The sequence below is a fragment of the Callorhinus ursinus genome, unplaced genomic scaffold, assembly GCF_003265705.2.
Source record: "Callorhinus ursinus isolate GAN/ISIS: 27379988/994484 unplaced genomic scaffold, GSC_fseal_2.0 scaffold24, whole genome shotgun sequence".
Lineage (NCBI taxonomy): Eukaryota > Metazoa > Chordata > Mammalia > Carnivora > Otariidae > Callorhinus > Callorhinus ursinus.
In genome coordinates, this window is record NW_027397086.1 from 23,898,259 (window position 1) to 23,912,862 (window position 14,604).

Below are 14,604 nucleotides of genomic sequence, written 5' to 3' on the forward strand. Positions count from 1 at the left end.
TCTGTTGTCAAGGTCCTTGCTGATAGTGCTGGTTTCTTATTGCTGCTGTAACAAATAACCACACCCTTAGCAGCTTAGAACAACATGAATTGATTATTTCGTAATCCTGTAGGCCAGAAGTCTGGGCACAGTGTGGTTCCCCTAGGTCTACTCCTTAGAGTCTCACGAGACTGAAATCAGAGGCTTTACAGCGCTGTTTTCCTTTTTAGAGCCTCTGAGGATGCATCTGAGGATACATCTTCTTCTGAGCTCATTCAGGTTGTGAGGTGAACTCAGTTCCTTGCATTTGTAGGACTGATGTCCCTGTTTCCTACCCGGACGTCAGCTAGAGGCTGGTTTGCTCCTAGAGGCTGCCAGCATTAATTCTCATGTTTTTTTTTTAAATCAGAGAGCACAAGCAGGGGGAGTGGCAGGAAGCAGGATCCCTGCTGTGTAAGGAGCCCGATGTGGGACTCGATCCCAGGACCTTAGGATCATGACCTGAGCCCAAGGCAGCCGCTTAGCTGGCTGAGCCACCCAGGCGTCCCTTTAATTTTTTTTTTTTTTTTTAATGAGAGAGAGAGAGAGAGAGAGAGAGAGAAAGTCCTTCTCATGATTTTCATGTGGCCCCTCTCCAGCCACACTGGGTCGAGACCCTCCCATGCTTTAAATTTCTCTGTCTTTTCCTTCTGCCATATCTCTCTGCTTCTAGCCAGAGAAAGTTCTCTGCCTTTGTGGGCTCATGTGATTAGATTGGACTCATCTAGATAATCTAGGATCATCTCCCTATTTGAAGGTCTATAACTGTAATGATATCTGTGTAAAGTACATTTTACAGTGTGATCTAACATATTCAAGTGCCAGGGGCTAGGATGTGGACTGCTTTGGGGAAGGCACTCATCCTGCCACAAATGTCTTTTAACTGAAAAGTGTATTTCATTATGTCTTTGAAATGTTTCCTCAGTGCTCTTGGCTTTTTATTCGTCCCTCTTCGGCTCTGTACATTTTCTTGCCCATATTCTGAGAGTGACTCGAACACATAATAAACGCTACCCACGGGGCACCTGGGTGGCTCAGATGGTTAAGCGTCTGCCTTCGGCTCAGGTCATGATCCCAGGGTCCTGGGATCGAGTCCCGCATCAGGCTCCCTGCTAGGTGGGAGCCTGCTTCTCCCTCTGCCTCTGCCTCTCTCTCTCTGTCTCTCTCTCTCTGACTCTCATGAATAAATAAATAAAACATTAAAAAAAAAAAAACGCTACCCACTAGGGTTTTTAATGCGCAAATCGAAAACAGCAGTGACTTTTGGAAGTAGGGCATCTCTGAACAAGACGTGAGACATTCATCAACAAACTGACGAAGATTTACTGTATGTCTGCTTTGTGCCAGGTCCTGTTCTAAGGCTCCAGAGCTTCAGCCACGATCAGGGCAGACAAACACACATGGAGCTTTCACTCTAGTGGGCACTGGGAACCAACTTCGGCACTGGGAACCAACTTCCAGGCTGAGATTGGGAATTTGAGGAATTCTTCACAGGTTCTGGGTCCGTGGACTGAGGGCTGTCCTTCCATCCCAGTTTCCCTGATGAGCCCCCAGCAGCTCCCTCACACCAGTCTTTGCCAGCATGAGACACTGTAAGCCTGGAAAGAATGTGGGGTTAGCTAGGCTTGGGTTCTAGTCTTGGCTCACTGTTGCCAAGTGATTCGAAAATGGCGTCTGATCCTTGAGGTGGGGCAAACGGTGTCTGATCCTTGAGTCAGGAAGGACAGGCATACGGACTTATCTTTTTAGTAACAACTTGGGGACTGCACAACCATGTGTTTAGATTGTCTTGACCTCTGATGATACCTTTACCCTAAAAGGGAAAGTTCTGTTTCTGTGGAACAAAGAACTCCGTTCACATGTCCTCTGAAGCATGCAGCATATTCTTGCAAAGGCAGAACTCAGTTCATGGGACAAAGGAAGTAAAGTGAGTGGTGCCCTGAGGTCCCCAGAAGACCAGTGATCTCACAGCTGGGCTCTGTGTAGATTGAAGGAACAGATAGAAAAGGAGGGAACAAAGTCGTCATTGTCTTGCACGCTCTTTGTTTAGCATCTTCTTGATCTTTAGACAAAGGCTTAGAATACAGAGGGGCTTGGCTCATTCCTTTTTGGGGCTACATACTTCAGCTTATCCCATGCAACCCTTAAAGCGTTTGTATGAATATTTTGTAGGAGAAAATAGTTGCTTTTCTCCTCCTGCATAAAAGTCAGACATTTTTGGTAAGTATCAGGTTTTGTTTGGTGTTGTTTGATTGTACTGCCCACCTGTTTACAGCATATGCTTTTATCAGGCAGTCCATTGCGATCCTTATCATTTGGTAAATGGTAGAATGACACACCTTATGGATTTACTCTTAAGACTGTGTCTTTGGGGGCACGTGGGTGGCTCAATTGGTTAAGCGTCTGCCTTCAGCTCAAGTCCTGATCCTGGGGCCCTGGGATGGAGTCCTGCATGGGGCTCTCTGCTCAGCAGGGAGCCTGCTTCTCCCTCAGCCTGCTGATCCCGCTGCTTGTGCGCTCTCTCTCTCTGTCAAATAAATAAATTAAAAAATCTTAAAAAAAGACTAATTCCTACAGGAAAAGGGGCGCACACAACTGGAGATAAATTGGTGAATTAAACAGAGTGTTAATATGACTTACTCTACTCCATCTGTATAGACATTTCTGCAGACTCTTCCTTGAAAAGTGCTATTTCTTAAATTAAGGTTTAGGTTTGATTTTGGTCCTGAATTATGTGGTAGTAGATATATTAAACTGTGTTTAAAAAGAGAAAAAAAGTTGGGGCACTTGGGTGGTGCCGTCATGTTAATCCTCTGACTCTTGGCCAAGGTCATGATCTCAGGGTCTTGAGATTGAGCCCTGTATCGGGCTCCGCACTCAGCGTGGAGTCTGCTCAGGGTTCTCACTCCTTCTCCCTCTGCCCCTGTCCCCTGAGCACTCTCTCTTTCTCAAATAAGTCAATAAATCTTTCTAAAAAAAAAAAAGCAAAAAAGTATTTTTTAATTGCATTAAACACATAAAATTTAAACGTTAAATTTAAATTGTTGAATTGTTTTTAAAAGATTAGTACCTCCCTCCGACATGAGTTTTATAGTTCCCTACTTTAGTAAGAAATATTAAAATATTCCTCAAAGGAAAACTTCATTGTCATGTGAGTCATTGGGAAGAGGTAAGATGTCTTCTGGGTGGCAGTAGTCTTTGTACCTGGTATCTGGCTTATTTATTTTCCATTTGAGCTAAAACATAAAATCTTAGCCTTCAGTTGGATTTTCTGAATATGGGTAAAGTGAAGTAGAGACTTTTAGCCTATTTTGAGAGTAAGGGAAGTTTGAAATGTCCTAATGCACACCTTGTAACATGTATTCACGGGGGAAAATAAAATTGTGCATTATATTGAAAATCCTATTCAAATGTATATGTGTCCACATTATTTAGTAGTAGAGTCCCTGAAAAATTTGGATGGGAATAAGATTTTTGTAAATTGAAAAGAGTTTTCAATTACATTTCATTTCACAGATGTTCTGTCTTCTATTTCTATTTGGCTGTGGCTTCTCAATGCATTAGTAATCTCTCCCAGTCTTTATTTTATAGTGATTGTGTATAAACAAACACTTTAAATTAACTCATTCAGCAAATACTGAGCCCTGATCTGTGCCATGCATGGGTCTAGGGGGGCAGTGGCGAGCAACAGCTTTCTTTGTTTCCCTGCTGGTGGGCAATGGATGGGACAGACCAGAAAAAGGAGCAGAAGCATTCTCTGCTGGGTGTTGTGTAGGCCTAACCCACACTAACTAACCCAATCTTTGAGGATCAGGAAAGAAGCATCTGTTAAGTTGGGACCTAAAGAATAAAGTTTAGTCAAGTAAAGAGCAGGGAGGAGAATGTTCCAGGACCTGGCTTGTGTATGGGGTACAGAGTGAGGAGAGAAACGAAGGTGGTATTTAGGGGAACCGCACATGATAGAGTGGAGCAGATATATATGGGGAGTTAGACGGTAGAAAGAACAGTAAGACAGGACGCTGTGGAGGTGACCACAGGTTAGTAGAGGCAAACTTTCAGGAGCTGTGTTAGGCCCTTGGGCCTTATTCTTTAGAGCAAGGGCACCCACTGAAAGGCTCCAGAGGGTGAGTGACTCGATGAGGTGAATTTGAATGACCTTTGAAGCAGGACTCACACCAATTCATCTCTTGCCCTCCTGAGGTGTTTCTCTCTTGCTTTTGGTTTTTCTTCCACACACATTTACTGGGCGCCTAGTTATTCTGTACCAGGAACTATGTTGGATGCTGAGTTGAAATCAAACACCGGCTCAGAAATTAAAGTCAAATTGACTTGACTAGGTTACCGCCTTTTTAGTTTTCAATCTTTTACAATTTAGTTAAGCTAGTAGGATAGAAAGACTATAATGAAATCATCTGTTAGACGCCCCCCTAAAAAATGGGGCACAATGGCCTTTGTCATTCTAGGGCCAGCGCTCCAGAATGTCATACTCTTAGGCAGTGTTGCCATGTTGTGATTAACACACTTTACAGAAATGGGCAGGAGCCTTTTGGGTAATATAATATGCATTTGTCTATCCTTCCTGTAATGTTATTACAGTATTTAGTTATCTAAAATTATTGCATCATAAATGAATTATGGTTAGCTTAACGTAGGTCATGTAGTCCCTCACTAAAGGTTTTGTCTTCACTGCTTTCCCCTCTTTCTTCATACAAGAAAATCACTTGCCTCCTGTGGTCAACAGGGACCCATGTGAGTTCATAGCCAAGGGAATGTTTTTGTTTTGGAAAAATAATAGGAATTCCAAACTGTAGATTGTTTACTGGAACTCTTCGGAAATACTGGTAGGCAAGCTTGGCCTTCCTTTGTCAGGTATTAGCAGGAGGCCACAGTTAATACTAGGTGCAGGCACGTGGTTCTCAGACCTCCTTTTATGGCCCAGTTTCAGGGCATGTTTCCTGGGGTTAATTTTATTCAGGGAACTTCCGCATCTTTCGGATCAGATCTGTAGTCAAGCCAACTTACACTCTTGACCCTTCTTCCACTTCTGCCCGCTTTGCTTCCTTTCCTCCTCTCTCCCTCTTTTATCTTTCATTTAGTTAAAAAGTATGAACTAGTGAAAACTTACGACAAGGCACAGGGACTAACATAAAGAACATCCTTGTCCCATCATCCGTTGTTCATCTTGCTTGCTTCCGATTCTTTTTAAGAAATAAAACATTACAGGTATTGTCAATGCCACCTGTGTACATCCCCATCTCTTTCCCTCAGAGACCGTCACTACCCTGGGGCTGCATGCTTTCTGCTTCATACCATATAGATGTATTTGCATTCTGTTAATAACAGTATACCCTATTGGTTTGTAGGTGTTCACATCGTATAAATGCGTATATTGATCTGCAACTTGTCTTTTTCAGTCCATATCATGTTGTTGAGATTTATCAGTATTAAACATGTGGCATCTGATTCATTTTAACTGCTACATGGTATTTCCTTTATATACTGAAATTTAAAAAAATCCGTTCTTCAGTCTCTGGCTTATTTTTTCACATTGTTTATGGTGTCTTTTGGTGCATCGTTTCTACTTTTAAAAAGCTCAAGTCATTTTTTCCACCTTGGTTTGGACTTTTTATATTTTAAGAAGGCCTCCCCTACCCCAAGTTCATAAAGACATCTTCTCCTATATATTTGCAACTTTCATTTTTTACTTTGAGCTCTGTAATCTGCCAAGAACCTAATTTTGTATAGTGGTGTGAGATGGAAAACTTTCTAATTTTTCTTACATGAACAACTAGTCCCAGCAACAGTAATTGAATAGCCCATCTTTTCCCCATGAATTTGTTTTTTTTTCTTTTCCTTTTTTCCCCCCATGAATTTGTAATATTTAGTTTGCAGATTCTCCTCAGTCTCTTCTCTATATTTTATAACATCCAAGCACAGAAAAGTAAAATGAAGTCTTGAGCAAAATATCTGGATACCCTGAGCTTTAAACAATGCTGAATTTTTATATTTGCTGTGAAACTAGGTAGCATATAACAGGGTCATTCCTCTGTTGCTGAAGCAAAATATCTGGATACCCTGAGCTTTAAACAATGCAACAAAAAAAATTGTTGTTTTTTTTTTTTAACCCTGTCATGTCAGCCCACACCTGTGTGTAACTCCAACACATCTTTGAAAATGAAAGTTTATTTGTATTGACAATAGGTTGCAAATACTTATGTTCATGAATACTGAGCACTTAATCTCATACAACAGTTAGTATAAAAAGGGATCCTAAAAAGGACCTTGATTGTCCTACCTATTACTTATGGATGGCTTTAGCCAATGTTCCTCTTAGAGACCAAAACCTGAATTAGAAGCAAACCAGAGCTCAGACTGTTGACAATAACTATATGATGTGGTATTGCATTTGTGTCTGAATATGTGAAAGTCTGATATCCACGGTAAATATGATGAAGTCCTTATATTTATGTCTGTGGTCAGCTGTGGTGTTCATGGGTTAAACAGTCATGCAGTGCGTGTGTGGAGCTTTGCTGAATTGTGTAGCTTTTAAAACAAGAAGAATAAGCCTGCCTCAAAGGTTAAGACATTTAAGTTGAAAAACCTGAAGGGAAAATCAGTACCTATGAAAGTTTAAATTCATTCAGATGAGGAAGGCATCATCTGAGAACAGTATGCACTGCTGATTGATTAGTACCCTTCAGGGGAGAGGTGACTGCAAATGGTGACAGCAGGCCAAGTCTCTGAAACCAGCTAAGACTTGGCCTTCGGCACTTGGTGGCTGTGAACTCAGTTGGTGGGGCCGTTCTGGCCGCACATGCATTGTGCACCACCTCCGATCCCAGTCGAGCCGGGTGAACGGCTTGGCCTATCTTCAGTGCTTCACCATCCAAAGCAGACAGCGTTGTGTTGACCAGAATGCACAACCAGCCACCTTCGTGCAAAGCAGGCTGTGAAAAAGAGGCATGAACGTTGTCCAAGGGGCTGTAGCTTAGTGGTTCTCAAACTTCTCTGTGCAAAAAAAACCCCCGAGGCTTCTTGGCTCACATGCCTCGCTTCTGAATCAGTAGGTCTCCGAGGGCTGGGAGGCTGCACGCTTAACAAACGCGGCAGCTGGTGCTGGTGCAAGAGCTTTGAGACCACACTGTAGCCACGGAAGCTGCTCCTTCACACGCGTCTGCCATGGTTTTGGTTGTTGTCAAGGGCAATTGGTGCCATTTAAATTTAATATTTCCTCTTTGTAGATTCACTTCTTTTGCTTAATAAACTTAGAAAAGAAATTCTCTCTCTACTGTAAACGTAAAAAATCAATATCATTATAAAGAGATTGCATATGCATTAAGGTGAGTGTGTGTGTGCATACACACGTGTGTATGTATGTAGGCATAGATGTACACACATACCTAAACGTGGTGATGATTTTTCCTTTCAGTCTTTCGATTTAAATGTCAACCTTGGGACAAGTTTATATGTGTGCATGTGTGATACAAATTACATCTGTAGTTATATTTCATCCACCGATCATTACTTACCATAAGTATATATTTCATCTGCTTAATATTTTTTGTTTCACAGTTTTGCAAACACTGAGGGAAAGGTGGGCCTTAGGGAGGAAAGGTGCATTCATTTCAAGCCTTCAGGAATTAGGTCTTAGTCTTGCACTGAAGAGGGTTTCTAATGTTAGAAATAGCACACTGGGAGTGGCTGATGGGCTTTGAGATGACAACTCTAGCTCTCTGCTCAGTGGAGGGAGGCCGCCTCGACAGGAGAAACAGTTCTTCGAGAGCTAGCCAAGAAACGGAAGGGAGGATGGATGTTTTTTCAAGAACTAGAAAGCCCTTCAGTTTTGGTGGTAAACTTTCGGTGAAGGGAAGAGGAAGGCAGGGGTGACATTGCTGAGAACTGTGAAGGCTCACTGTGTGCCAAGTGCTGTGTGAGATGCTCTGCACACATCCTCTCATTCAGCGTTCTTGACACCGCCAGCCCATGTGCACGCCACGAACGCTGATGCATTGAGCCATTTGCCCAGGGGTCTGTAGCCACCCCGGGTCCCCATAATCAGAGAAGAGGGGACAAAGTGACAACAATCATCAGAATCTTATTTCCATTAAGACTTTATTAAAAAAAAATGGATTAACTACTAAAGTTTAAACTGTGGAAAAGGACATTCAGTTAATTTGGCGTTCTTTTGTTTTGCTGCACAATTCTGAGTGTGCGTCATCTTGTGAGCCTGATGGAAGCATAGAAACACTTTACCTCCCATGCCTTCCAATGAAGACCTCTCAGTTTGTTAGTTTTCTTATTGTAGGTTCTGTAGAGTCAACTCTTAATGTGTTAACCTTTAGTGATGATGTAAACCTGTAGTAAGAAAGTGAAAAACCAAAAATCTCCCTCTTGTTTCTGCTCGTGATTACTTAATGGAATCATCGTTAACAATCTGTGAGTTGCATCACCGAGACCTACTTGAGTATAGTGGTTAAGGGTAATCAGAGGCCCATCTGAAGACGGGGAGTGTGGGAAAGGTGGACCCTGGGGAGTAAGCCGCTCTAGGAGAGCTCATAAGTCAGGCTGGACAGATTCTTTCATAGAACCTTTAGACAGATTTTATCAGGAATGTACATTCAGGATTTGGCTTGGATATTATGATGATCATTATGATACTAACTTTTAATCTGTATTTGGAGTTCTTTTTATTTTATTTTTTATTTTTTTTAAAGTAAGCTCCACACCTAGTGTGGAGCCCAACAGGGGACTTGAACTCATGACCTTGAGATCAAGACCTGAGCTGAGATCAAGGGTCGGCCCCTTAACTTACTGAGCCACCCAGGGGCCCCTGGAGTCCTACCTATTTATCTATCAATCTCGATCTCTTTTTTTTTATTTATTAAGATTTTATTTATTAGAGATATGACAGAGATACCGAGAGAGAGCATGAGTGGAAAGGAGAGAGAAGCAGGATCCCCAGTGGGCAGGGAGTCCAGTGCAGGTGGGGCTTGATCCCAGGACCCTGAGATCATGACCTGAGTCAAAGGTAGCCACTTAACCAACTGAGCCACCCAGGTGCCCTCCTCCCCTGGAGTTCTTTTTAAAGAAAAATCTCCCCAGCTGCTAGTTCTGAGATAATGATGAACTCTGTCCACTTCCAGCTGTTTTCCACATAGTCTGTATTATGATTTCATAACATTTCTTGATACAAGACAAATAGCAAAATAGCCCAGGCTTGGGGCGCCTGGGTGGCTCCGTCGTTTAAGTATCCAACTCTTAATTTCAGCTAATGTCATGATCTCTGGGTCGTGGGATCAAGCCCCGCATCAGGTTCCACGCTCAGCACGGAGTCTGCTTGAGTTTTGCTCCCTCTGTTCCTCCCCTTGCTCGTGCTCTCTCTCTAAAATACATAAATATATCTTAAAAAAAATAGCCCAGCCTTCTCTAGATTAAAGAGGTATCTGATATATTAAATAAAATGATGCCCATAGAAGCGCCAAGGAAATACGGGTTTTCCCAGAAACTGTTTTTTTCTATTTAACAAATAAAAATGATGAAACTAACCCTGTATCTTTTTCTTTTTGGAAGCCTGAAAACTCAGAACCCACATTTGAGGCTCCTCAGCTCTTGTAATTCTGGCTTCAGGGTCCATGCATCATTGTTATTTTTCCTTTCTAGGGCAGGCTTTCTGCCCTAACTTATCTTTTCCTTGGGCCCAATTAATTATTTTTTTTTATATTTGCTGTGAAACTAGGTAGCATATAACAGCAATTAAATATACATATGAGTAAATATAAAGATCTGACTAAAAGTAAATACAAAAATAAGCATTCTGTATTAAGTTTCCAGTGTGAGTGCTGGCTTGAGCAGAATGAGCGAGAATTTCTCCTTTCCATGCTTTTGGCAGCTTTAAACTTTACATAGTCTTCCTTTCTTGTGAGCCATTACAAACTTGTTTTTCAGGGTCATTCCTCTGTTGCCCATCTTGCAGACAGAGTTGGGAATTTGTCATCAGAGTTGTATTGGAGGCACACACACTCCCCCCCCAACCCCCACAGCATGAGATGGTTTTATCTGTTGCATATCAAATAATTTTAAATATATATTTCTACACTATTTAAAAGCATTCGTTAGAGGATTAGTAATTCTTATCTAAAACAACCTGCAGACTGGCAGTTAGAATAATTTTAGTGTCTTATTTTGGTTAGGAGTGGGTTTCTTGTCTTTTAAACACAAGATTGTGAACAGTTTTAATTGTTTATTTTCAGTAAAGATTTCAGGTTTACAGTTGAGCTTAGAAACAAAGTATTTTTTTCTCATTCCAGAGGGAACTAAACTCTACATCTCCCTTCCTGAACAAGGAACTGGTTAAAGCTACAGAAACTTTGCTGGATAGTCTCGGGACTTTGGCCCAAGAGGTAAGTTGTGTCTTTCAGCACCAGGAGGCAGACCATCCACTCTGACTTTTTCTCTACCCCGAGTGTGGCTTAGGGGGTCCTTTTGATTTGAATATTACGTGACGCATAAAATCAATTTTAGAAGCATCCGTGAACTTAAAAATCATCTGATCTGAGCTCCTTCCTTTAGAGATGAAGAAACCAAGATGCAGAGATGTCTCAGAGCTAATTAGTTGTGGCTGAAGTCCCGGTACCTAATCTAGAACTTTCTCCCAGTGTTACCCTCTGACCCCAGCAAGGCTGGTCTTTTTTTTTTTTTTTTTTTTTTTTTTTTTAAGATTCATTTATTTGAGAGAGAGAGAGCACATGAGATGGGGGAGGGTCAGAGGGAGAAGCAGACTCCCTGCTGAGCAGGGAGCCCGATGCGGGACTCAATCCCGGGACTCCAGGATCATGACCTGAGCCGAAGGCAGATGCTTAACCAACTGAGCCACCCAGGCGCCCCCGCAAGGCCGGTCTTTTTACCAGAACGTTTGTTTGCTAACTAAAGAGGATGGCGTATAGCCCCAATTCAGACCTTCCCCTGTAAACACCTGGCCTCTGACATTCGCCTTTGGGAATGCCATTTCTTGATGAACATTAAGTCGCGTTTGCCTTTTGGGTCTGCATGTTGACAAATGTATCAGAATAACTTTATATGCACAAGATCAGGGGGGCCTGTGGGTGCTGGCAAAAGCAGTTAACCTTTTCTCTGCCTGGCGGCCGGCGTGTGACATACATAACACCCAACCTTGTTGCAGGTTAGACTTGGAGAAGAGGAGCTGTTTGGAGCCCAGTGTATAAGGAGCTGAGCCAGGGGGCGGCCGTCAGAAATAGTCAGGCCTAAATGTCCAGGACAGTAGATAGGAATAATGTTCTCAGCCTTGGTCCTGCCTTTTTTGAATCATTTCTCTAAATCATTTTTTGGTATTTGCTTTATTTTTCTCAAATACCAAAATTCAGTTTTCCGAGAATAAAAGTATTGTACGTCCATGATGGGAAGTGCAGAGCATTTGGAAAACACGGAGATTAAGCCCTGTTGACAGTTTGGCGTATTGCATTTAGTTCAGTTTTCTTTTTTCTTTGAATTCTGCTCATGGGTGTCTGACTAAAGAGGCTTGTGTTTTGGGTCCTTTTCGGGAGAAGTCCTTTCCAGCCTGCCATTTGTTATTCTGCTTGTGAATGCTGGTGACCTTTAGGTAGTTGCAGAAGCTGGGTCACCTGGGGCTCTTCCAGAAAGAAAAACAGAAACTGACTTGCAAGTCCATAGCCGTTGCTCTAGGGTCCTGTTAGTGGGCACCGGCATACCCTGTGCTCTCCCAGCTTTCCTCCTAGCCTTAGAGCAAGCAGAGCGGAGACTGTGACGTGGGAGGGTGTCTCTAAATTTAGGGTCTGGGTACAGTGTTTTCTCTTACATCACTGGTCTGCCTTTTGTCCAGGGTAAGACAAATAATTGAAAGCATGTGATGTTCCCATTGCTGATGAGGCAGAAAGTCTCCACTGAGCCATGTATCATTTTTCTTGGCAGCTGCTTCTCTGTGCCCTGCTTGCTCCCTGGGCCAGGGCAAGCAAGGGCCACCCGGTGCTCTGGTGGAACACCTTCAAGTAACCATGACCATGAGTTACTTATTGTCAAACTTGCTATTTTCCTGAGACAGATGGGGAGAAGATAAATAAATGCACATGTGTATCTGTTCAGTGTTTGAAAGAAAGTTGGATGTTTTGACCAAAGCATCACCCTTGAAAGGAAAAGGGAGCTAACAGTTTCTGAGGCCCTCCCCCGATTCATGCAGTTTCACCCCATTTCTCTGTATTGTTCACATGACAAATGTGAGTGGGTCTTATTCTGCCCATTTTACAGATGGCACGGAGGCTCAGAAGAGCGGGACTCACAGTCATCTAGGTAGTTAGTTGGCAAAAACTAGGATTTGAACCCAGGACTGTTGGACTACAAACCCCACGTTCTTGCTGCCAGAGCCTACTTTTTGTGTGATGAACTCTGGTGGAAACTAGACTAGAATAGAAAGGATACTCTTCAAAGAAGGAAATGCGAATTAACAGGGCCTGGCAGTTGGGTAGAAGTGGGGACTTTAGGAACCAGATGAGTGAAAGCTGCGTGAGCTCCACATCTGGCTGACAGGGAAGGTGTGCTTGATGAGACAGGGAAGGCAGGACGGGGAGCCCATCTCTTCAGCCCCTACCAGGTGCCTGGCATTGCTAGATGGTGGGGTCTCAGAAGCGAGCACACTAGCTTTCCTGTTCTCGTGGGGCTTGCATGGTGGGAGTTAGAAATAAACAGGTCAGCATATAATGTGCTGAAGAAAAATAAAGCAGGGTAAGAAGGATAGAGGGTGCGAGGTATTGTTTCAACGGGGTGATGAGAGGAGTCCTCTCTGACGAGGTGACAGTTGAACCTGAAGAAATGACCATATATTGTCCACTCCAAGCAGGAACAGATACAAAGACACTGATGTAGGGTATGATGAAGGAAGGTATTTAAAGACCCGGGAAGGAGGATGGTGTGGCCAAAACAGAGGGAGCAAGGGAGAGGGTGCTGGGAGCTGAGATCGGAGAGGGAGGTGAGCACCGTGCAGGCCTGGTAAGGCTGGATTTAAGCCGAGCAAGATGGGAAGCCAGTGGGGGGTTGGAGCACAGGGTATATGATGTGACCTAGAGTATGAGACTGTTTACAGTTTGGCTGTTAAATTGGGAAGAGACTAAGGTGGGGGCACGGGAAGAAGGGGGCCATTGCAGTGTCTTGAGAAAGTAGTCAGCCAGCCATTCAGTTGCTCCACAGATGATTATCAAACACCGTCTTCCGTGGGCTGGAGGACAAATGGCCACCCTTCCCTGTGAGTGGGAGTGCTTCACACTGAGCTGAGGTGTAAAAAAATGAGTAGGAGTTCACCCCAAGACAGGTGCTGGGAAGAGCCAACAGTTTGGAATAACTCCATCATTCTGGTGCCTCTGTCCAAAGATACACTGGTTTTATGTGGGAAGAAGTTTGTTCTTTCGGTTGGGGGCTGGTGGTAGTGAGGCAGCCTGTGGAAAGAGAAGTGAGTGGCTCTCACTTACTGTCATTAAAACATCTCCAGTGCTGTTTACCCACCAACAGAAGGAAAGGTGGTCTGGCTACCTCTGCCCTCCCTGTTCAGATACCTCATCCAGGTGATGAAAAGATAAAGTAAGGAAAAGCTAGCCACCCAATTCTGTTCTTGTACCATATGTCAGATGCTCCCTCTGAGGGAGAAATGTTTGTGACCTCTGACCTACCCCTGGAGTGCCTGGTTTCCCCCTGGAGGCAGAAGGCAAAGTCAGGATCTACAGTATCAAGGAGCGTGTGACCCAAAGGAACCAGAAGGCTGAGATGGAAAACTGGGCACACGGTTTCAGAATCTAGGGCTTCTACAGGGCGTGGGCAGGGCCCCTGGGTCTCTCCCCTCTGCCCTCCATGGCTCAGTCTTTCGGGTGGTGAGAACATGCAGTGACATTTCAAGGAATGTAGAGATTTATTACTGATTTATTGTGAAATGTGTAGAAATGCAAAGTGCTTGATAAGTAATGATAAGAACAGTTGGGCCAAGAATTCTACGAGGTGCTGGAGCACATTAATCTATGGGATGAAGCGCTGGTTGGGTGTAAGTCACAGACACGGCCCGTAGCTGCTGGGACGTGGGACTCATCCTGTGCAGGGCTTTCTCTTCTATTCCATGTGATTTACTCTGCCCCATGCTCTGTTGAGCTTCATCGTCTTGGCGAGAAGTTGGGCCCTCAGAGAAGTGACTGTTGTAAGGCTGGCAGCGAATGAGACACATCCCTGGGATGCAGCCCTGGGTCTCACTCGTTAACGCTTCTTGTGTTGTCGAACGCCTCACTGAGACCAGGATGGGCACTTCACACACGCTCCTTTCCCTCCCAGGGGCAGAGGCGTTCTCAGTTCCCACAGGGAAGTTTAAGGTGTTTTAGAAATAAGGACGGGGCTCTAGGGTGTGAGCAGTTCCTGACGGATGTGTATGAACACAGTGGCTGTTCAGAGAAAGCCTTCTCTTCCATCAACCAGAAGATAATCTAAATGAAATAAAGCCCATCACCGGGGGCTCCACTGACTTCTGGTTTGTGCTTCTCAATCTTTAATTTGCATAGGGATCACTTGGGTGTCTTGTGAAAA

General features: G+C 43.7%; 1 protein-coding gene across 5 annotated transcripts in view; it reads left to right on the forward strand.

The window, feature by feature from the left end:
• Positions 1–14,604, forward strand: part of ABCA1 (ATP binding cassette subfamily A member 1) — a 126,710-nt gene that overhangs the window by 56,738 nt on the left and 55,368 nt on the right. For all 5 annotated transcript variants that reach the window (XR_012373529.1, XM_073876622.1, XM_025888383.2 and 2 more), the window contains exon 8: positions 10,326–10,418. Coding sequence is in view for 4 of the 5 variants with exons in the window: in XM_073876622.1 (XP_073732723.1) it covers positions 10,326–10,418 (93 nt within the window). In the remaining variant the exon portion in view is untranslated. The remainder of the gene's footprint in view (positions 1–10,325; positions 10,419–14,604) is intronic.